At 37.9% G+C, this 24,760-nt stretch overlaps 1 protein-coding gene across 1 annotated transcript; it reads right to left on the minus strand.

Moving 5' to 3' along the window:
• Positions 1–3,876: 3,876 nt before the first annotated feature.
• LOC128545437 (protocadherin-10) lies at positions 3,877–9,322 on the minus strand. The gene is made up of 2 exons (XM_053515699.1): positions 6,756–9,322; positions 3,877–5,491 (listed from the first exon to the last, which is right to left on the minus strand). Exons 1-2 carry the CDS (start codon positions 9,168–9,170, stop codon positions 5,468–5,470), a joined length of 2,439 nt encoding a protein of 812 aa, XP_053371674.1. The 5' UTR covers positions 9,171–9,322; the 3' UTR covers positions 3,877–5,467.
• Between the last annotated feature and the right edge of the window lie 15,438 nt (positions 9,323–24,760).

A 24,760-nucleotide genomic window follows, 5' to 3' on the forward strand; every position in this document is an offset into this window, starting at 1 on the left:
AATATTAAGACAACTCTGGATGTAATCAACTTTTCTTTAAGTACAATTTTTTTGGTTTTGTATAGCCAAATGTACAATTTGAGTCCTGGAAAATGTTACTGAACATAAATTTGACTACCTGAAGCAACTCCATATCATAACACTATCTTCAGAGGCTTATACAGTGGGAACTACAGTATGCATGATGGGTGCATCATCTTCTATACTGCTTAATCCTGTATTCAGGGTCGCGGGGACCTGGAGCCTATCCCAGGAGGCTTAGGGCACAAAGCAGGGTACACCCAGGACAGGGTGCCGATCCATCACAGGGCACACACACATACACACACTCACACACTCATTATAAAAAGAAACAAATTTGGTAAATATAATTTCATGCCCTTTGATGTAATGTCCATAACTTTTTTTTTTATTCAAATCTTTCAGTGATCCTAATTGTTATTCAGATGAAACTTGGCCGATTTAGATTTTACATGAAAAGAAAAAGTGTATTATTAGAAAATGCATTATTGCATATTTTAGGATATTGCAACATGAATTTGATTTGGTTACGGACACTACAGATTTTTTTGGGGGGGATTCAACAATATGTACAGGCTGCATGCTTCTAAAACTTTACACCAATTTTAGGATCAGTACTTATAAAGAAATATGAATAATTGATGATTATGATTATGATTATGATTATATGAATTTTAAATTATTTTTATTTGAAGCAAGACAGTATAACACAGAAAAATTGCTTTTTTGGGGGCACATATACAATCATCTCTTTAAAACAGCAGAGGTTTTACTAAAGCAAGATTGATCACTTCTATTGAGAAGGTAGGTTTTTTGGCGCACACATTTTCTGTATTATATGTGTAAAGAAATAAAATCATCACCAATACTGTGCTTTGGCAGATTGTGCATGGAAATGCTCTTGCTTTGACTTTTAAACATAGCTCTGATTTCTTCTGGCTATTTTAAAAATGTAACTGGACCAAGCATTTAAGCATTTAGTTGACACTTCTGTCAAAAAGAGTATCTTTTTCATGACTAAGAGATATATCATCTACCATCATTGAAAAGCTGTTCACAGTTAAAATAAAGAATTGAGAAAAAAAAAACATATCATTCACTGCAGTAAATAACTAATTAAAAGCTTATAAATATTTGTTTAGTTAAACTTTTATTTGGACCAGATAGTAAATCAATTAGTTTGTCTGTCTGTCTGTTTGTCTGTCTAACTAGCTACACAGATTCCAGAAACAAAATTCTATTGTTATTTTTTCTTTTTATCTTATTTTACAAACAAAGTTTTTTCTATGTAATATCTTAAAAGTGCTTCTCTTCTTCTTTATTGTTTAACAGTGGTTAAAAGTAGGTCTTAACTCCCTCATCTTAACCATGACCTTTTTAAAGGTTTAATTCCAAGAGCCAAGCTTTCCAAGAGATTTACATCTTAGTTAGAGCATACTTAGTTTAATAAAATGCTTCTAAACATTTAGTATTGGCTTATACAATATGAAAATAATAATAAATATGCTTTAACATAATCGAACCAAAACAACGAAATAAAATTTTATTTATTTCCCAGCATTATTATTTGTTATTATTATTATTTTCTTATTTTGTTTGTTTGTTTGTCTGTTTGTTGATTGATTGATCGCAGCATCAGTTTGTCCAAACTTGTCCAACAGTTCCACCTTGTGGTGTAACTCTCTCTCTCTCTCTCTACTGCGGATGTGTGAGATGCAGTTGGGAGGGGGTTCGCCTGCTAAAGTTAGAAGTAGCTGAGTTAAATTAAAAAAAGAGGGTCAGTGCAGAGTAAACAGAGTGCTCTCTCTCTCTCCCTCTCTCTCTGTTTTTGAGTGTACATGTGTGATGTGCACACTGCATGATTAAGTAGATGAAGTATGAGGTATGTTGCTCTAAATCAGGATAGATAGAGAGGTTGTCATGGTAACTGTTGCCATGGTAAAAGTAGTAGGGCCCGACTTTAACCCACTGAATACAAACTGCAGTTGTTATCATGTGATAGATAAAACAGAGGCATGCACAGTTTTAATCATATCGGTAAAATTACTTGGATAATTTAGGATTTATTTGTAAATAAGACAAAAAAATAACGACTAAGAGACAACTAAAGAAATTTATAAATGCTTTATTTATGGTCATTGAATTTACAAGAGCAAGTAAAGATAACATCCTAATACTGTTGCTTTAGAAATGAATATTATGTCCCTTACATCCACTGGCAAACATCTCACTTGGTGATAACACAATAAACTCAAGATTTGTATGTAGGCCATCAAAATTAAAATAAATATTGAATTTTGAAAACAAACACTAATAGCTTTTGTAAAAAAAAAAAAAAAAAAAAAAAAATTTTTTTTATAAATCTGTTAATACAAATATCTTAAGGAAACTCTTTATCTAATAATCCTCAGTCTGTCCAGATGGCACGCTTTACACACTGTTCAGATTTCAGTCACACATCCAACACGAGGCATCACCGCTTCTGTGTTCACTCACAAAGCACAGAACTTTAAAAAGGCACAGTTTTTTTCCCTTTCTCACATTTCACTGTAACCTTTTCCATTTTTCCAACTTGGGAACTTGTGCACAAACATGCAATAAGTAAACAGACACCTATAATTTTATAATAAAATGTATGCACCAAATATTGTCAACATTATTATGAATACTATTTATTTCCTTTTTTTGTAGATCAAAATATATTGGTGCCTAGAAGTAAAATTCTGATTTTTAAAGTGGCTGGATTGCTGGTCAGTCTGAGAGTGGACCGTCATTAGACAAATAGCTACAAACTTGGAAATGCCCCTTTTTATCATTAAAGTATAATTTAGTTTAAAGTAAAAGGGTAAATCATCAATCGAGTCACCACCTGGTTTACCTAGGTCTTCAAATATAATAATTTTTTGAAGATCTGTTGAATAAAACAGATCATCACTTTGTTCATTACAGCCACAAGGAAAATAATTTTAATTTAATATATAAAATAATTTGATGTCTATTTACTTTTTAAATGTCTGTGTATTTGCAAACCAAGTGGTTTCGTGTGCAGTTCTCCATGACACTATAACACAGATTAAATGAATATATTTTAGATTACACAGTACACAGTATGATTAGAAGAAATCAGCAAAAATATTTGTGCAATTTGCCAACAGCAAGCTTTAGCACAAACTACACTTGCAAATGACTGTTAAAATGGTGCTCTGTATGTGGTATGTGGGTGTAGACATATATTGATATAAGCAGTGTTTTGGGGCGTTATATTCGATTAAGGGATCACAGCTGTAAAGTAAAAAAAAAAAATTGCACATTACCTTTAAAAAGAATCGCGACAGGACAATGTTTCTGTGTGAAGCAGAGAGAAAGAGTGTGGCGCTGTGATTAGTTTTCCATTTTTTCGCGCATCGGCCCTCGCAGAGTCAAACCGATAGATGAGATAGGGTTACAACAGCAGGAATACAAAATGGGGTGGGGCTTGTAGGATGACTTTCACACACACACACACACACACACACAAAAACAGATTGGGAATCACTGCTGTCTGGCTCACGAATTGCATAAATTGTCTGAATAACGGATAACATTTTTGAAAAAATAACGAAATAACTGAGTACTTACATGGCGGATATAACACGTTAGATTACTCGTTACATCAAAAAAGTCATCCAAGTACTCTAACGCGTTACATTCAACACTGGACATAGGCACACACAGACACACACAGAACAATAAACAGAAAGTCTGATGGCAGCGATGTGTGGGTATATATATATATATATATATATATATATATATATATATATATTTTTTTTTTTTTTTTTTTTAGATAGATAGATAGATAGATAGATAGATAGATAGACATTGCTACCATCAGATTTTATGTTCACTGAGATGTGGATTTACCGTCTGCAACACATAATCCACATTTCCAATACACACATTTACTTTCCTCCATGTCTAATCTTTTCATTCATCAAACACAGCTGGAATTTCCTAATTTTGGCATGTTTTCAACACTGCAGCATGAATACAATGGGAAGCATAATGCACTTAACACAAAGCAGTGACAATGCACGTCTTGCCTTAATAATACAGTACATATATACATAAGTGTTTGCCCTTCGTACATCTATAAAACAATAGAAAAATTTCAAAAACCTGGTTACATGTTGCCCAAAAACTTACAAACCAACACGGCTCTTTGTACAAAAACAGTCTGATCGTATCTAAAGAAGCAGTAAGTAGTAGTATTTTAGTCAGAAAAGTCTCATTATCTTATATTATTGGATGTTTGCAGATCACATCATTGACAAACATGAGAAAAAAATAATTTGGATATTTAGTATGTAATTTAAGCATTATTGTAGGGGTATAGATCAATTGTGCCAATGAAGACATGCTTGAGTATTCCACTGATAAACTAACTCCCTGCTAAATAAGTGAGATTGGTCAGGTTCTATTATTCTAAGGTAATTTAAATATACACAATGGTTTTCCAGTTTACAAATAAATGCTTTTAGTATAAATTTAAAAGGTTTAATTTTTGGGAAAATGCTCCCTAAATTAAGAACATCCTACTTATTGCTTCTTTAAAGCTTCAAAGCTTCGCACATATGTGTGCACGGCTGTATGTGCTGTTTCTGCACATACTGTACACTACACCGATTAGTTAGGTAGTCTCGGTGCATCGGAAGCAGCAGGGTTTAAGATTTTAATTAAGGTCTTGTAATGTAAACTAAAGTAGTATTGAGAGCAGCAGATCTGAAGCAGATGCAGGTAGAAAGTATTATATAAGGACAGGTAGCGTTTTTTTAACCTGAGCGATACAGTATACTGTATTTATATAATCCAGGCTTTCATCATCATTATATGCTACAAATAATGTTAGAATTTTTATGCCAGTGTCAGCATAGGAGGAGTACAGAAGTTTGTCACTGAACTGCTTGTATATTAGTTTATGAATCAAATTAAATTCTAATTAATTAATTGAATAATTTTTCGGTTTATCATATAACCAAAAACACAACATGCCTGGGTTAGGAAATTGTGCTCTTTAGATTACATTTTTGTCCAGCTCAGAGTGCTTGACCAGAGTAGCACTGGTTTAGCATGCATAACAGACAAGTCGATTTCCAAATGAAAAAAACGGTAAAAAATATATTTTAATGAGTATCTACTCATCATCTCTTGAATTCAGGGTCTGAATCTTAAACATCTTTTTTTTTCTCGCTCAATACACAGAGTCCTGTCATGACTTATCACAAAGTCTTCTTAGCCATGCAAAGTCGCTGCTGTGGTTACAGACTGATGAGAAATACAGCAGGTCATTGACATGACATTGAAGTTTTTTCATGTGTCACAAGAGTTTATCAGAACTGAATTCTCATGACCAATAGTTAAGGATAAGTGTTCCACTTAAATGATGATCCATAAGGAAGATCCAGGATCAAGGTAGATCACTGCTGGAGTCCTGAATTGAGGAAACAGAAATCATGGTTATTCAAAATAAAGGAATTTCCAGATTATTATAAAATTGCTATTTTATATTGCTCTGAAACTTATTTTATGTACTTCCTGATGTAGAGTATAATAAAATTTTACATATTATTTTATGTACTCTAATGTAACTGGAATTATCACTTATTTAGACTTAAATCTAAACCCAATACAGGTATAACAGCCATTTTACATATTTATACCATCACCAGTTTTACGTTCAGTACAGTTCAAGGTACAAATTAACAACATTTCTAGTTAGCCTAATGGCTAAGGCAGAACACAAAACACCCCGGAATCTTCAATTTACAAACCAATACATCTTCAAGTACAGTGGCAGTCATATTATTGAAGCTGGGAAAACAAGCAGTAAAGAGTCACTCAGACATTAGAATTCTCAACCCACCTACATGTAAAACTTCAAAAGAAAAAAGTTAGGTGTTCTTGACTAAAATGAAAATGTCCGTGGTATTCATATAAATAAAGCAAAATGTGGTTAGCATTTTAAATCAGCAACGTTTCCTGCCCTTTCCATTTCTTAACATGCATTATGTCATGTTTCTTGACTTTCTTAATGCTTTTTTAGCTATTTGCTTTTTTTTATCAAAGCCTGTAACTACTGATCTAGGAGCAATGCACTCCCATTTTGAGGAGCTTATGTGTTTAACCTCGGCGATAAAAAAAAAAAAAATGGCGATAAAAAATGTGTTTATATGGAAGCCTTGCCAGTGTGTGTTAACAGAGAGGCTACAGACTTCAAACTGTGTATTTAGGATTTCTGATATGTCAGGTAGACACTCAGAGACACAACTCTCAAAATGAGCATTTTTTTTTTTTACAAAAACAAGTGAAATCAACCATAAAACACATGATTGTGTGTAAACACATATTGTGTGATATTTTTTTTGCCTATGTGACCCATTTTGTAATTTTTTGCTCACTCATGTTTGTGACACTTAGTTATTAACCTAGTAACACAGTGTAAGTAACATCTAATGACGGAAACTTTTGTAAGTCGCTCTGGATAAGAGTGTCTGCCAAATGCCTAAATGTAAATGTACAGTTGGTTAAAATTAACTAAAATTCTGTCTATCATATTGCCTAATTTGTGCCGAAAAAAGAATACATCACACTTTATTGCAGAATCCTGAGCCCTATATACTGTAACAAATAATGGCCTAATTTATATGATCTCTGATCTTTGAGGGTTAATCATTATTTATATTTGTATGAAGTACCTGCAGTGTGGAAGATCTCGATTCACTGGTGGTCGTGAGAGCAGCGCTCCGTGGTATACTGGACACAAGGAAGCCAGTGCCGTTGGGCAACGGCTGTCGAACCACCACCTTTCCTTTCCTCGTCTCCGCTAGAAACAGACTGTACCAGTACGCATCACTGGAGATGAGAGTGGAGTCACCGATGGTTGAATTCCTCTGGCTGGTGATACTGTTTCGACCATGAACAGCCGCTTTGGAAGGTTTGGGTTTCTGGCACTTCAGCACAATTATGACCAAAATGGTGATGAGCAGCAGAAAAGACACGGAGCCCAGACTGAGCAAGAGATACAGGTTCAAATCTGTAAACAGGTCGTATTCTATAGGCATCTCAGTTGTCTCTGTTAACTGCGTGACCACGGTTTGCTCCACAGTGGAAACTTTGATGGTGACTGTGGTAGAGCGTGGGGGATCTCCGTTATCTTTGGCAACAATCACAAGCCGTTGGTATTTGGGATCTCGGTAGGTGAACATGCGAGCAGTCCTCACCTCACCATTGTAGCGGTCTAAAGTAAACAGTGACGCATCAGTGACCTGGAGGAACTGGTAGGTGACACGCGAGTTCTGCGCTGAGTCCGCGTCCAGTGCGATTACCTTCGCCACCAGCGAGCCCTGGTCAGCGGCCCGTGGGATCACCTGATCGACGACAGAGTCATGAGCTCTCCAAGGTGACACGATTTGAGGCGCATTGTCATTCTGGTCAAGAATGATCACACGCACAGTGGCATTGCTACTCAGAGGTGGGATGCCAGAATCCCGAGCTTCTATGTGAAAGAGAAACTCCTTCTCACGCTCATAGTCGAAGGCACGCAGCGCATGCAGGTTCCCGTTTTCCGGGTTTACTGAGAACAATGTAGACACAGACGTGTTGGAGATCTCTTTCTCCACAATGAAATAGACCAGGTACTGGTTTTCATTCAAGTCGGGGTCGTGGGCAGTGAGAGAGTAGAGAAGCTCACCTGGCTCGTTGTTTTCAGGCAGATGAATCAAGTAGAAGGACTGAGGAAACACAGGAGCATTGTCATTCACATCCATTATTTCCAAGCTAATGGTCTCGTTGTCAGTTAGCGGAGGCGTTCCTCTATCCGTAACATGCAGCGTGATCTCATAACTAGAGTCTTTCTCACGGTCTAACGGATCTTTGATAGTCAGTTCAAAGTAATCCTCGGATGATTTGTTTAGAATGAAAGGCAAAACCTCAGCGTTGCGTAAGGAAAGAAGAACTTTGCCATTATCTCCAGAGTCTCTGTCGCTTACACTGACAACGGCGATTACTGTTCCAGCAGGCGCGTTCTCCTTAACTGAGCTTTTGAACGATTTAACCGTGATGTCGGGAGAATTGTCGTTTAAATCCGTGATAAACACCAGTATTTTGCATTGTGCCGAAAGTGGACTCACCGCTTTGTCTTTGGCTTCCACGTACATTTCGAAACTTCTCGACTCCTCGTAATCAATAACTCCTTTCACGCGGATTTCTCCACTTTTGGGATCGAGCGAGAACTTTTCCTGCGTTTTCTCCGACGTGTACAGCGTGTACAAGTATGCCACCTCAGCGTTGGTGCCCTCGTCCTTGTCTGTTGCATTGAGCTGCATGACCAAAGTACCAAGCGGGGCATTTTCGACCAGATCGACTGAATACACCTGCCTGTCGAACTGTGGAGAGTTATCGTTGGTGTCCAGTACTTTTACAAGGACGGTGGCGGTGCCAGTCCGTGGCGGCGTGCCACCGTCTACAGCGGTGAGGATGAGATCATGGACAGCCTGCTTTTCTCTGTCCAGGGCTGCTTGGAGAACGAGGTCCACGTATTTGGTGCCGTCGCTTCCGGACTGAATTTCAATAGTGAACTCGTCGCTCTGGCTCAGGAAGTAAGTCTTGATGGAGTTCTCTCCAACATCTGCGTCGACTGCGTTAGTTAGAGAGAATTTCTCTCCAGGCCTGGCTGATTCGGAGATATCCAGTGGTATGCGCTCTCTCCTGAACTGAGGGGCGTTATCGTTTATGTCCATGATCTCCAGCTCGATGTTAAATATGCGCAGGGGGTTCTCGATGACCACGTCCATCTTAAGAAAGCAGGATGAGGACGTCTTCGCGGGACAGATGTGCTCCCTGTCGATCTTCTCGGCGATGAACATTTCCCCGGTCTCTTTGTTAACATCCAGGTATTTCTTGCTGTGGATGTAGTCGAGCTTCACGTTGCGCTCCGCCAGGCTGCGCGCGTGCAAACCCAGATCTGCAGCCAGATTTGCCACCGCGGTGCCTTCGGCTGTTTCCTCCGGGACGGAGTAGCGGGTCACGGCGAAAGCTGAGCACCAGACCGCGGAGAAGAGAACAAACCGTTGCAGCGACCGCCTACAAAAACCGAAAGCTCCCGGATCCATTACGGACGGAAGGAATAAATAAATAAATAAATAAATATTAATAAGCGCAAACGGGCTCAGGATGCGAATAAACACAAACGTCCCGCGTTCAGCGCGCGATCAGCATAAAACTACCGCAAAATCAAAACAACGCCGCATAATCCTTAAAGGGTGTGTGCAGCCCGCGTCTGTGTGCAAAGCATCCAGTACTGTCATGGCTTCCTCTCTCTCTCACACACACACACACACACACACTCAGATCTATACTCCTCCCCCTGATGGATTCATTAGAGCTGAGCTGGAAACAGCATCCTCTCGAACATCCCCAGGCCCAGTCCGTGAGGAGAGAAACAAAAACCTGATCTCAGAACAAGAAGAGGAAGGAAAGTCTGTTCAGAGAGCTTCTCCACAGAGCAGCGACACCGTGCGAAAAATCCTGCGACTTTTAGATAATTGCAAAGCAATTATGCTGGTCTTTAATTAACTGCCTTAAGTTAATGATTATAACTGATGTTTAACTGATAAATCAAGTTATTTCTATCTATCCCTATATAGCCTGTCTGTCTGTCTGTCTGTCTCTGCTCTCGCTCTCTCTCTCTCTCTCTCTATAGTGTTAGTGAAAAGTTATTTTTATTACATTTTTATTACTATTACAGATTTATTAAAACCTTCTGAATCCATGCCTTCAGTTTGCAAGACTATATATAATCAGTCTATCTAGCTCTATCTACATTTTTATCTTTTATCTGTTGAGATGTGGATTTAACAACTGCCACACATACAGTAACTCACACACTTCACTTTCTCTTCTTTTCAGCCACTCTTTCTTTTCTCTCCTCCAGGTCTAATCCAGTGGCGGCCAATCACTAAGGGGCACTGGGGCGCCGCACCCTTAAAGTTAGGCAGAGGACAATTCTACTATAACATGTCATTATTTACCTTGATAATTATTTATTTTAATATCAAAATAAAAATATTTAGTCACAATGTGATTTGAGGCTGCTTGGATATTATCTCATAATTATGACCTACGATCTCATGAGATAAGGGGAAGCAATTTGTGACAGGGGGCATTTTAGCGCATGACATCGGAAACGAAAGTTACTGCATCCTTTTCCTTGGAAGCGCCTCATTGCACACCATGGAGATGTCACACCTATATTGTTTAGCTTGATGATTGTACATTAGGTGAATTAACTACTGGACATTTCTGTAAACACCCAACAGTTGGCCATTAATACATATTCTATATGGTTTGAGTTTATCATAGGAAGCTAGGTGCCATACAAAGTTGGGACCTGGGTTTCTGTATAGACGTCGTTTTAGACGATTTCGGCACCTCAGGTGAACTCCGCGAGGATCCAGAATTTTAAGCAGGTGCCAGATGGTTCTCTGAGATACCACAAAGCCAGCTTGGATGCATTTCAAATGCATGATTTTGTATCCATAAAGCATTCCATATTGGTTTTGTTACATGGGCCGGAATGGAGAGCAGCACCACGAGATGTTATAATGTGTATAAGTGCCCTAACGCAGGCCTTTATAGGGGGTCAGTGAAATATCAGTTTTTGTGAGAGTGCTTATGATACGCACGGGAAGACCTTTCCATTTGGAGATGGCAGGGAATTATTAGTTAGGAACTTAAAAGGAAACAAAATTAAACTAAAAACACCAACGACCAGACAGAGCTCCGCCGTCTACGCAAGAACGGACAGGTCTCGGCAAACTAAAAATAAACTTTAGATCCTCTCGGGGCGTTCCCCCTTACCGAGGATTTATAAGAGAGAGGGGGTTTGTGTCTTTTCTGTACTTTCATACTTAACCTAAGTGCACAGGCTGGACTGATGCATTCCGCTCTCTTTCCCTCTCACTCTTGCCGGCGTCTCAGATCTGTCTCTGTCAGAAAGGGATGGATTGATGAAAACACAAGTGCACTATTTATTAAGGCTATATCTTTAACACCAAGCATTTCTGCAGACTTTGTAGATCTTCTTCTTGTTTTCTTTAACTCAAAATGTAAGAATGTTATTGATGATATTGCTCTGGCAAAAGTCAGAAAGACAGAGCAGATGTGGCAGAAGACGAAACTTGAAATTTACTATAGCATCTATAAATACAGCCTTCATGCTTTCAATGTGGAACTAGGGACAGCTAGACAGACCTTCTTCTTAAACATTATAAGCAGCAACTTAAACAACACTCGCAATCTTTTTGCTACGCTTGAAAGACTGACAAACCCACCCATTGAAATGCTCACCGACAGCAAATGCAATGAGTTTGCTCCCTTTTTTTCTGAGAAATTCAGTAATATTAGAAGGGCAATTAACACATTAAGTTATAGAGACATCAGAAAAAAACACAACCTCAAAAAACAGTTACTATATTTGTCTTTCAAGAAATTAACCAAACATAGCATAATCTAAGATAGCAAAATCGTCAACCTGCGTCCTTGACACATTTCCCACATATTTTTTTAAAGTGTGTTTAACTGTTTAGAAGCAGATCTTTTAGAAGTGTAGATAACACCACTCTATTTTCTGGGACTTTTCTGAACTCTCGCAAAACTGCGGTTGTTAAGAACCTTTTGAAAAAGAGCAATATTGATAATATGATATTGAATACCTACAGATCAATATTACATCTTTCTTTTATAGGCAAGATTATTGAAAAGGTTGTTTTTAATCAGCTGAACAACCACTTAAGCTCAAATGTATACCTGGACAGTTTTCAATCTGGTTTCCGAGCGCATCACCGTACAGAGACAGCGCTCAAAAAGATTATAAATGATATTTGTTTAAATTCTGATTCTGGTACTACTAGATCTTAGTGCTGCATTTGACACTGTTGATTATAACATACTAATAAAAAGACTGAAAAACTGGGTCGGGCTTTTTGGGATGATACTCAAATGGTTCAGGTTATACTTAGAAGAAAAGGGTTATGATGTGAGTATAGGAGAGCATAAGTCTAAGTGGACGTCTATGACATGCAGAGTCCCACAAGGCTCAATTCTTGCACCGCTTCTTTTTAGCCTGTATATGTTCCCACTTAGTCAGATAATGAGAAAGTTGACTCCCTCTGCCAGTGCATTAATAAAATTAACAGTTGCATGTGGCAAAATTTTCTTCATTTAAACAAGAAGAAAACTGAAGTCATTGCATTTGGAAACAAAGATGAAGCTCTGAAGGTGAATGCATACCTTCACTCTAGGGGTCAAACAACTAAAAATAAAGTCTTGGGGTGATTCCGGAGACAGACCTTAGTTTCAGTAGTCACATCGAAGCGGTAACTAATTCAGCATACTGAATTAGATGTTTTGTTTTCAATCAAGACTTGGAGGAACTTGGAGAAATCCATGCCTTTATCACCAGCAGGGTGGATCATTGTAATGGTCTCCTCACCAGCCTCCCCAAGAGGACCATTACACAGCTGCAGCTCGTCCAGAACGCTGCTGCCAGAATTCTGAAAGGAAACCAAAAAATCTGAGCACATCACACCAGTCGTCAGGTCCTTACACTGGCTTCCTGTAACATTTAGGATAGATTTTAAAGTACTTTTACTCGTTCGAAAATCATTCAATGGCCTGGGACCTAAATACATTGCAGATATGCTTATTGAATATGAACCTAACAGACCGCTCAGATCATTTGGATCGAATCAGTTAGAAATATCAAGGGTTCACACAAAACAAGTGGAGTCTGCTTTTAGCCATTATGCTGCCCGCACTTGAACTTAGCTTCCAGAAGAGATCAGATGTGCTAAAACATCAATTACATTTAAATCTAGACTTAAAACTCATCTTTTTAGCTGTGCATTCATTGAATGAGCACTGTGCTACGTCCGAACTGACTGCACTGTATTTTATGTTTATCTCAAATTTTTAACTGTTTTATTTAGATTTTAAACCAATAGTTTTAAAAGTTCTGTTGCAAACTGTTTTTATTTTTATTTTAAATAAAAATGTAAATAATTTAAAAAGTTTTTTGCTATTATTTTCTATTTCATTTTATGATCATTTTCTTCTCTTTTACAGTATGTAAAGAACTTTGAAATACAATTGTGTATGAAATGTGCTATACAAATAAACCTGCCTTCCCTTGCCTTGCCTTAAATTAAGTTCCCAGGTATACTCCCAATTGTTTAATGTATTATTGCAGGTACAATGAATGAACAAAGCATACTGTACTGTCCATTTTGCCTAAAAGTCTTTATGTGCCCTGTTTCAGTGGTACTCACTCAGTTGGGTCCATGAAGCTGGAATCATGAGTTAATGATGGTGGAAACCAAAACCCATTGTTCGCCAAATTATTATATTAACAGTCTGGGTCTTATAGATATAAACTTTTTTGGCATCCTGTGTAATAGTCATAAATAGAAAGCTCTGCCGCTCAAATAAATAGACACAATCTTGCTAAACATATTAAATAATATTAAAATAAATTAAAAGGGTCAGTGGATATTTATTTATTTTTCACTGGCCAGGAAAGGTTAAGAAGGCTCGGCCTATACCGATAGGGGTGATATTACACTCTAGACTTAGGCACAGATCTCAGTACACAAATCTGGTTAGTTTACTTAATGTGAACACTCTATGTTCTGAGTTTTAGCATTGTGTTGGCATCAGTTAAAATATACACTGATCAGCCATGACATTAACACTACCAACACTTGAATTGAATAACACTGATTATCAAGGCCCTCTCACCCAAGGCTCTTCCATGACCGTGGGGATTAAAGACCAGCCCATCTTGTCCAATTCCACAAAAAAGCCAAAGCAGCACAAATCACTAAAAAAAGCCACTGATGGCCTCAATAAAATGGCACCCACAGCACCTTATCCCACTGTGCATATGGGGCCCAGGAGAGAAAGAGCTTAAAGTCACTTTCCTCGCCACCAAACCCTCTTATATCCCAATCTGATTGAGCAACGCCACAGAGATCCAGAGAGTCGCCACGATGGCAAAAGGGGAGTGGTTTTAAAGTTCATTGTTTTATTTTTATGGCCGATAAGTGTAAAACCTCTTCATTTAAGAATTTTAAGACACACACAAGAAACACTTCTGTTAAAATGGGTTATAAGTTCGATCACATGAGATTGCCTCTGCAGGGTTTAAATTCAACAGGATGCAAACGCTAATAGAAAAGAAATAAAGGGAAAGGTAATGGTCACCAATGTAATAGTGTTTTTGTTCTTATTTGTTTTAAAAAATATTCATGACACTCAAAATCCCAGGAATATCACAGAAGATGCAGTACAATTTTGCCTTTGATGCACCAAAATCACCATCAGACTACACTACTCAGAACACACCATTACCTACTGTACAAATCAGTGCCACTATGTATTACACCATCCAGCATATGTATAATCAGTTATTCTGATTACTGCTTACCTTGTTTAATGGCACCTGAAATGGGTTGAGAACAATTACATGAAAAATAGGAAAGTGAAAGGTTTTGAACAATGCTGGTGTGGCTCATTTGGTCATAAAAGAACTACTGTAGCACAAACTGATTTAAAAGATGATACTGGCTTTGACAGAGAAAAATAACACAGAAACCCCAGTGGATGGTAGTTTGTTGCATATGGGACACATCTGTGCACATGCAGACTGGTCATGGTGCCCATGCTGATCCATGTCTATCAATTAAATTTCCTACAATGGGCACGTGAGGATGGAAACTGGACTAGAGGGCAATATAAAAAGGTGGCCTGGTCTGATGATTTGTATTTTCTTTTTCATAAAGTATAATGTAAGTAATTGGGAAGAAAAGAGTTAAACAAATGTATTTTTTTTTCCATAGATATTGCTGCATGGCTAGTTTTGGTTAGCCATATAGCTAGTTTATGAGAAAGTAACAAGTTACATTTATACTAAATACACTATAACTTTGAATGATACCAACTTGATTTAGCTTAGTGAGACCACATAAGCTTCATATGTGTCTCAGCTGAACTTTAACATGTATTTTAATTTTCCCCAATTACTGTACTTACATTGTAATTGCATTCCAGGTTACAAAATTTATTGTCAATGTGCAGAGCAGGAACATTTATAACAACCAGGACTTATTGTAATGTCCTTATATGCATCTTAATCTTGACCCAAACTATCCTTTAAAGGGGAACTATTATGCATGGTACAATTCAATTCAATTCAATTTTATTTGTATAGCGCTTTTAACGATTTACATCATCACAAAGCAGCTTTACACAATCAAAAGAACTAAGTTTTTATGAAATGTGAATGTGTATGAATCAAAATGATATGATTGTCCCTGATTGTCCCTGATGAGCAAGCCTAGGACGACGGCGACAGTGGCAAGGAAAAACTCCCTGAGATGGTAATAGGAACACTCTAAAAAACGCTGGGTTGTTTTTTCTACCCAAGCGCTGGGTTGCCGCTGTTGGGTCATTTTTCTGGGTTATTTACAGAGAGTTGGGTAGTTTTTGTGTAACCCAGCTGCTGGGTTGAAGTTTGATTGGCTCCTCCCCCAAAGTTCACCGGTGGACTGATGACGGTTCATTTAAGGGAAAATGACGTTAAATACAAGGTCTGTATTCACATGTTCACTCACCTAAGTCACATATGACTGAAAAATTATTACTACATATAACATTTATTACTGTTACCGTGTTAAGGTTACACTTAAACTTTCAGGCTGGTCTGAGGTAAGATAATTTAGCTGACAATAGCTGCTATAGTTAGCCAAAGAACCCCACCTGTGTGTGAAGGAAACGGATAAGATGTCTGAGCTTTTTATCTTTCTCTGTAGAATGTTTGCAGGGTGACGAAACTGTAACTGTAGTATTAGTATGACGCTAGCATTTAGTTAACATTAGAACTTTATTAATCTCACTGTTTGAGACAATAAAATGCTGGGGTGTTACAAAACACTGACCCTCTCACAAATATACACACCTGCTAACCTCCCGTTTTTCACTAGCTAGTAATTTACTCCACGGTTAAAATTCGTCCGTGTTTCTCCCGAGTTATAACAATATTTTACACCTTTCCCCCTTTGGCAAGTAGTATGTAAATATGACTGGTGCATGTAAGCTAACCAGGTAGCCCTCTTTAACCAAAGTTGCTTGTGACTCAGACTTAATTAACTATCAGTCAGCTGTACAGATAACTACTAGATGGAAGTATTAATATTTGGATGATTGTAATGTGCCAGTATGACCCCAGCTATGACAATGCATCTCCTCGGTAATTAGCTTAAAATCAACGCAGACCACAAGATCAACTAGTCTGACTAAAATATATATATATATATATATATATAATTTTATTTTTGGTAGTAGCTGTCTCCATGTTTTTGTTTCAGGTTACCTATACCCTAGCTTTGTCATTTTTTTTATTTAGTATAAATCCTATTACACATTAAATTGATAGTCTTATTCAGTTTAATCTTTGTTATTCAACCAATTTTTAACTTTTTTAAATTTCTTTCTAAGGTTGGCACCAACATGGTGGAATACCTCCAGCAGGCTGAAGGATCAAGGCCGTACCCCTACTGTACATCCTGACGTTGGGAGATGATAACCAGCGCTGCTCTCAGGCATTCGTCATTCTGGAGGGACAGGTTCTGGAGCAATGCACACTACTTGGGGCGGTTGATGTGTGCTTCAAGGCATTTTATATTTTTGACATTAACTTTTTAAAGTAGTGTGCACCTGTATAGGACTTTTTGTAATGTTGCTATGAAATAGCAAGGCCTACTTGAAAAGTCATATACAGTGTTTGTATGTTAAAACGGAACCAGGGCTGGATAGTTTTGTTCTGCAGAAAAGATATCTAATGTCACAGAGAGATCCTGCTCTGTAGAAGCTGCCTCAGCCTATTTGTGTTATTACTCCATTCTGCTCTTGTGAGTAATAGTATAGTAATGATGTCGCTGTTGATTATCTGTTCTTGTGCTTTCGAAAAATAAAGTTTTTTCTATGAATATTTAATAGGATGTTGTTTATTGCATATATGTATGGTTTGCAAAACTTTTAAGTTTTTTTTGGTAATAAACCAGTAGTCAAAGTAATTTAACTGTTTAATAGACGTGGGTAGTTTTTTTTTTTTTTTTTTTTTTTTTTTTTACAGATTCACTGTAAAACATGAAAATAATAATAACCTATTTGTGAGGTAGAATTAACTCAATATTCCAGTTAAAATGAACCAACATCTGGGTAGAACATTTAACCAATTTATGTGGTAGAATTAACCCAGCATTATAGTTAAATATGACCCAGCATTTGGGTTGAATATTTAACCCATTTTGCTGGGTTAAAAAAATAACCCATTTTGCTGGGTTTAATTAACCCAGCATTTAGTTAGTCCAATAGTTACCCAGCAGCTGGGTTAAAAACAACCCAGTTTGGGTTGTTTTTAACCCAGCATTTTTTAGGGTGAAGAAACCTTGAGAGGAACCAGACTCAACAGGGAACCCATCCTCATCTGGGTGAAAACAGATAGCAGGGATTGATGTGCATAATAATATGCGAGACTGAAAGTTCAATATAAGAGGAGATGTGTAAGATTAAAGTCCAGTTTGTTCCTGGAGGCTCAGGTAGACTGTGAAAAATTTCAGTCCTGAACTATTGAGCGACTGAAGTCACAGGTCCTCAGAGAACAGCTGTCTGCATCAGTCGAGGACAGGACCACCTTCATGGAAAAGTGGAACCAACCCCAGTCACCACATGCATTCCAGGCAGACCACACGGGGGCATCCATGTGATAAGATCTCCAACCAGAACTCCAGGATGGTCCAGCGGGCAGAGGGGGTCTGGATCACTGGCAGCTCAGGAGCGACATGTATAGCTCGACAGAGAGATAGGTAGAGGAAAAAGGAGAGAGGGAGAGAGAGAGAGAGGAGAGAGCAGAAAAGGAGAGAGCAAAGAGATGGAGAAATAACAGTTAGGCATGGTCACAGTCGAACAATGTAAAAAGTGAATGTATATTTAGTGCAGAGTGCAAGCAGAGACTCCGGCAGGACTAACTATGACAGCATAACTAAAAATGGAGAGCCAGAAGGAAACACAAACATGAGGGCTTCCAGAGATGTAAGGCAACCAATCACCTCACCGTCAACAAACCTGAGTGATCAATGAGAGTGAGGAAGACAGCATCCAAACATACCAGTTCACCATAATACTCTAAGTCCATGAGTCCCCCAGATCTGCTCCTTTACCTAAGGCTAATCTATTTATAAAAATGCTTGGCTAAATAAATAGGTTTTTAGCCTGGACTTAAACACTGAGACTGTGTCTGAGTCCCGAACACTATTTGGAAGACTATTCCATAACTTTGGGGCTTTGTAAGAAAAAGCTCTGCCCCCTGCTGTAGTTTTAATAATACGCGGTACTGACAAGCAGCCTGCATCCTTTGATCGAAGTAGGCGTGGCGGATCGTAAGACACTAGCAGTTCACTCAGATACTGCGGCGCGAGACCATTTAATGCTTTATACGTCAAGAGTAGTATTTTAAAATCGATGCGAAATTTCACAGGAAGCCAATGGAGTGAAGATAAGATAGGGGTTATGTGCTCATATCTTCTGGTTCGAGTGAGGACTCTCGCTGCTGCATTCTGGACTAATTGAAGCTTGTTTAAGCACCTAGTTGAACAACCAGACAGTAAGGCGTTACAATAATCCAACCTAGACGTGATAAAGGCATGAACTAGTTTTTCTGCATCGTTTAGTGACAATATATTTCTTATCTTGGCAATATTTCTGAGGTGAAAGAATGCTATCCTGGTAATATTATCTACATGTGCTTCAAATGAAAGGCTTGAATCTATAATCACACCGAGGTCTTTTACTGTTGCACTTGATGGAACAGAAAGGCCATTTAAAATCACATTGTGATCAGAAAGCTTACTTCTAGCTGCTTGTGGTCCTATGACTAGAACTTCTGTCTTATCAGGATTAAGCAGAAGGAAATTAATTAGCATCCAATCTCTTATGTCCTGCACACATTGCTCAACTTTAGTAAGCTGGTTTTTCTCATCTGGTTTTGCTGAAACGTATACTTGTGTGTCATCAGCATAACAATGAAAACTAATACCATGTTTACGAATTATGTTGCCTAGAGGAAGCATGTAAAGGGAAAAAAGCAGTGGGCCTAAAACAGAACCCTGTGGAACACCAAACTCAACTTGAGAACATGAGGAATGGTCACCATCTAAATCTACAAACTGATAACGATCAGTCAAATAGGATCTGAGCCATAAGAGGGCCGTTCCCTTGCTACAGACCCATCTGATTGACTGCAAATGACTAATAGGTACATTTTTGCATAATAGTGATTTTTTTTTTTACTACACCAAACAAAACAAAAAAGTAAAAAGAAAAACATTCCTGATTTTTGTTCTTTCTGTATTTTTGTACTGGCTGGTGTTTAAATAATCCAGTCTGATTTCCCCCTATGGGGGGGCGCTCATTAGTATCTTATTTGCATAGACACTGAAATCAGATAGATAGATAGATAGATAGATAGATAGATAGATAGAGATTTGTACATGTGATTTCACTCTGTGTATCTTACAGACACAGGATTAATGTGCGAACTCACCAAAAGTTACTAGTGCAAGATATCTAAAGAATGTAAATAAAAGTTAAAAGAAATAATATATTAGGAGGGAGGAACTGAAGGAAGTTTGATTCAATGCATTATCAAAAAGTTTATTTTAGCGATAGCGTTAACATATAAATTGGGGGAGCTCCGAGAACTGTAAGGAGCTCTTGTTCTTCTCCCCAATTTGTGTGTTAATGCTATCGCTAACATAAACTTTTAGATAATGCATTGAATCAAACTTCCTTTAGTTCCTTCCTCCTTTAATGAACTTTTTAAATAAATAGCCAAATATCCAACCTTTAAAATTTGATAATCTTAGTTTCAAAATAATTAATAAAAATCATTTAATGTAATCTTTTTTTTTTTCAGAAGTTTAAATGCTAAGGATTTTTTTTTTATTTCATTCTCACAATTTATTAATGTCCACCAAAGGTCTGCCATTAATGTTAGTGACAAAATTCCATCCTGTAACTTAAAAAAACAACTTGTCCCAACACCAAGTGACCAGCATTTAATAATGTTATTTTCTTTTGTCTTACATTTTGAACACATTGAAAGTGAAATTGTCACTGAGTTTATCACTTATACTGTCAGCTATATACGGTAAAAGTACATATAAAAGTATACATTGTCAAAGTAAGCAATCCTCATAATCAGTCATTATTATTATTATTATTATTATTATTATTATTATTATTATTATTATCACTACTGTTACCATTCGAGGTGAGGTGGCTCGGAAGCCCACAGCAGTCGTTCCTGTGAACATTCAGCAAGTGGAACATCTAATCCTTAAAAATCAACAGATAACTGGTTGCCAATTTGCCAAAGAAACGCAAACATTGACCAAAATTGCTTGCACATTACATGAACTTGACTGGCAGTTACTGCCGTACAGTCAAAAAAAAAACTTGATGGTATCCAAGCACTAGGGAAACACTGGGATAAGTGCATTAGTGTTGTAGGGGATTATATAGAGAAAGTCCTATTTTCACTTGAATGCTCCTTGTATATTCCTGATGAATCTGATATCCAGGGAGGAATTAGACAGAAAATGCAGACTCTCCACAGCTCCTCAAGATACAGACAAAACAGAGCAATTACTGCATGTCATCTTCATTGATCTGAAATAAATACAAGGGATTTATTTGTGGTAGTACATATACATATACAGAATTATCTATTTTATTATATAATATATATATTGTAAAGCATTGGTGGCTCAGTGATCAGCTTCTCCCCTACCAAGTCCTGGATTTGATCCCCAGGAAGTGCTCACACTCTAACCACTGGATGCAGTGCCGGTCCCAAGTCCGGATAAAATGGAAGGGTTGCATCAGGAAGGGCATACGGCGTAAAAACCTGTGCCAAGTTGTTGTGTGGATCAGATGGTCCACTGTGGCGACCCCCCGATGGGTGCAGCCAAAAGACCTGCAACAACATATTGTAGCGTTTTTACGCCGAGAAGAATGCTGGAGAGACGAGTGAGCTTATTTGCTACCCAATGCAATGGCTGGGAGTACTTTATTTAGCACACAGCCGGTATGGCATGAGCAGCACCTTCACTCAGGAGCCTACCTCTAATTCAGCGTCAGCCTGAACTAGAGCACATTTCACACGTTACACACCTTAACACACACACAACAGGGCCGAAGTCACTAACCCAAACACCTTTCCCCATCATGGTGAACACACCGACATCCCCGCAAGGCATGCTGGTCGTCAGCCGCCGCCCCGCCCACGCCACAATATAATATATATTATATTGTATTATCCAAGATATATAAGGCAGCAAGTCACCCTGTTTTTCCATGTGTTGGAAGCAGAAAAAATGGGCAAGTGTAAGGATTTGAGTGACTTTGACAAGGGTGAAATTCTGATGTCTAGACGACTGGGTCAGCGCAACTCCAAAACCGCAGCACTTGTTGGATGTTCCCAGGCTGCAGTGGTCAGGACATACCAAACGTAACCCACATAGGTAGTGAAGGCTGGTCTGTGTAGTCCGGTCCAATAGAGACGCTACTGTAGATCAAATTGAGAAGAAAAAAAAACAGATTAATGCTGGTTGTGAGAGAAATGGGTTCGAACACACAGCGATCATTGTTAATCATGGTGGCAAAAGAGGAAATTATTAAAATTAGGCCAGTCATCAGCAGCTACCCACCGTGGGGGGCATTCACAAGGAACACTGTCTGCCAAGGGCGAGAGGGATTATCAAAGATTCCTCTCACCACAATCATGGACTTATCACTTTTCTTTCAGCGGAAAAAAAAATCACGTTTCTCCCTTAGAGCACCTGTTCCTGACTGCTGTGTCTGTTACTGCACTGAACAGCTGCTCACGGGGTGTTAACTAATACACCACTGCGTTGTCACTTTCTGTCTATGCATCTTTGCACCATCAATACCTTCTGCTTATCATTGCAATACTGTATATTAAACCTGTATTCATTCTGTATATACGGTATTATTTAAAACTCATATATGTACATATGTACTGTATCTCATGCTACTTTTTTAGCACGTTATCTTCTAGACAAGTCTATCTGCACAATGTTTGCACAGTTATACTGTATTATACTGTATATTACTAATAATATACTAAGTAAATATACAGTATATACCTCATCTTTATTATCTACTGTACCATCTGCTTATTATAACACATTCACTGCACAATATATAGCACAGTTATACTGCATTTACACACAAACAGAACTTTATTACCTACCACACCTTCCGTTTGTTATAACATGTTGTTATTTATTGTAAACAAGCCACTTATGCACTTCTGGTTAGATGCCAACTGCATTTCAAAAGTTGGCTCTGTTCGTGTACTTTGCACAATGACAATAAAGTTTAATCTAATCTAATCTGATGATGATATTCGAAAGGAATTTACAATCCTGACCCACTGTAGGTTCTGTGGAAGATAAAACAATATTTTTGTACATTTTTATTGATGTGCTATTTACCCCCATGTTATACAATGACTTATATACTGTACATTCAGGTTTAGATACAGTACTCTGAGGTAAATAGTCTTTTTTTTCCCGAGCTTGTAAGAAATTGCATTTGCGTTGTTTCACCACCAGGCGGCAGCAAATACGTGTGATCACGCGCTCTCGCCTGGAGCGTTAAGGGAGTCAATCATCTAATCCTGCTGTAATGCAGAGATGGGGCAGAGTGCCACAGACATATGGAGAATGTGAAGTATGTCAGAGGAATGTAGGCACTGCCCTCAACACACACACACACACACACACACACACATGGATCATGTAACCTCTCACACAGTGACAGAGAAAGAGGAAAGCTTGATCAATTTAATAGAAGTGAACAAAGCATTATGAAGTATTAGAGGGGAAAAAGTTGTATATAAATTAGGTAAGAAAAATTAAACAGCAAAAAAACATAAATAATCATAATTCATATAATAATAATAATAATAATAATAATAATAATAATAATAATTGTGATGATGCTCATCATCATTATCATCATCATCATCATCATCCTCGTTGTTCTCATCCTCTTCCTCTATCTCACCTCTTGCCTTGAGGTCCCTGGAGTGTGCTGTAGTGGTTAACTCTGTGGCAGGTGCATGGAGCTTACCTGTTCTCCCAGTGTTTGGTGGGTTTTCTCCGGGTGTTCCAGTTTCCTTCTACAATCCAGGTGAAACTAACTGGCGTTCCCAAATTGCCCATAGTGTGTCGATGTTGACCAGAGGTTCTACCACGGTCATAAAATGGAAATAAATATAATAAACACTGCTGGCCTCCACAGTCCCTAGATGAATGGGTTCATGTTATAATATATTTTAGTTATTAGTAGTCATACAAGTATAGCATTTTAATACATTTGTCAATGAAGATAATGATGATTTTATTTTTAGTAATATCAGTTAGTAGTTTAGTAACCTATTCGTAGTAGCAGTAGTAGTGTTATGTCTAAAAATATCAAATACATAAAATGCAGTACTATGAATTCCTTTAAGTATCATAAGTGATAGTAAGAGTACAGGATTTTAACTGTTTTTATTATTATTATTATTATTATTATTATTATTTAAAAATGCAATTATGGTAATACTGTGATGTAATTACACTATTATGAATGGTGGTAGTATTTGTATTGCATTTTATTATTATTATTATTATTATTATTATTATTATTATTGCTGTTGTTATTATTGTTGTCCACGTTGTTGCTTAATTGTGAGTTCTAAAACTCCCCGATGGAGGGCACCATTTCTGCTGCCAAAAAAAGCAGCTTTCTCAAATAAACAGAAGCAGCTGAGGTATGCAGCTAACAGCCTTGTTTAATTCTTTTAAAAATGTAATGTTACGCTCAAGAAGCATCGATATTAAGAGGCGATTTTGTAAATTCAGTGCATCTTACCACAAATATTCATTTTAAATACACAGAGACAGAGAAAGAGAGAGCACTGTATACGTAATTAGTGATGCAATTAAATGGGGGGGGGGGGTGACACAGTGGCTTAGTGGTTAGCGTTGTTATCACGCGCCTCCAGATTCTGGGTTCGATTCCCACCTCAGATCTGTGTGCATGAAGTTTGCATGTTCTCCTCTTGCATGGTGGGTTTCCTCAGTGTACTCCACTTTCCTCCCACTGTCCAAAGACATGTAGATTGGGCTAACTGGTGTTCCCAAATTGCCCATAGTGTGGCAATGAGCATGTGAGTGTGTGTATGTGTATGTGTGTGTGCCCTGTGTTAGATTGGCACCCCGTCCAGCGTGTAACCCGCCTTGTGCCCTAAGTCTCCTGGGATAGGCTCCAGGCCCCTCGCGACCCTGTACACTGGATTAAGCGGGATGAACGATGAGTGAGGGAGATTAGTAGTCAGTTTGAGTGACATAACAAATTTGTGGTAATTTTTCATTTTCTCAAGTAATTTATCAACTTTTAACTCTTTTTTTAGGGTTTGAATACTTCAGGACTTGTTCTAGTGTTGAGGCTCATATACAGAATAAATACTTCTTTTGAGGAAAAACGACTAGAGAGTGATTAACACTGGTGC

The sequence above is a fragment of the Clarias gariepinus genome, chromosome 17 (assembly GCF_024256425.1).
Source record: "Clarias gariepinus isolate MV-2021 ecotype Netherlands chromosome 17, CGAR_prim_01v2, whole genome shotgun sequence".
Taxonomy (NCBI): domain Eukaryota; kingdom Metazoa; phylum Chordata; class Actinopteri; order Siluriformes; family Clariidae; genus Clarias; species Clarias gariepinus.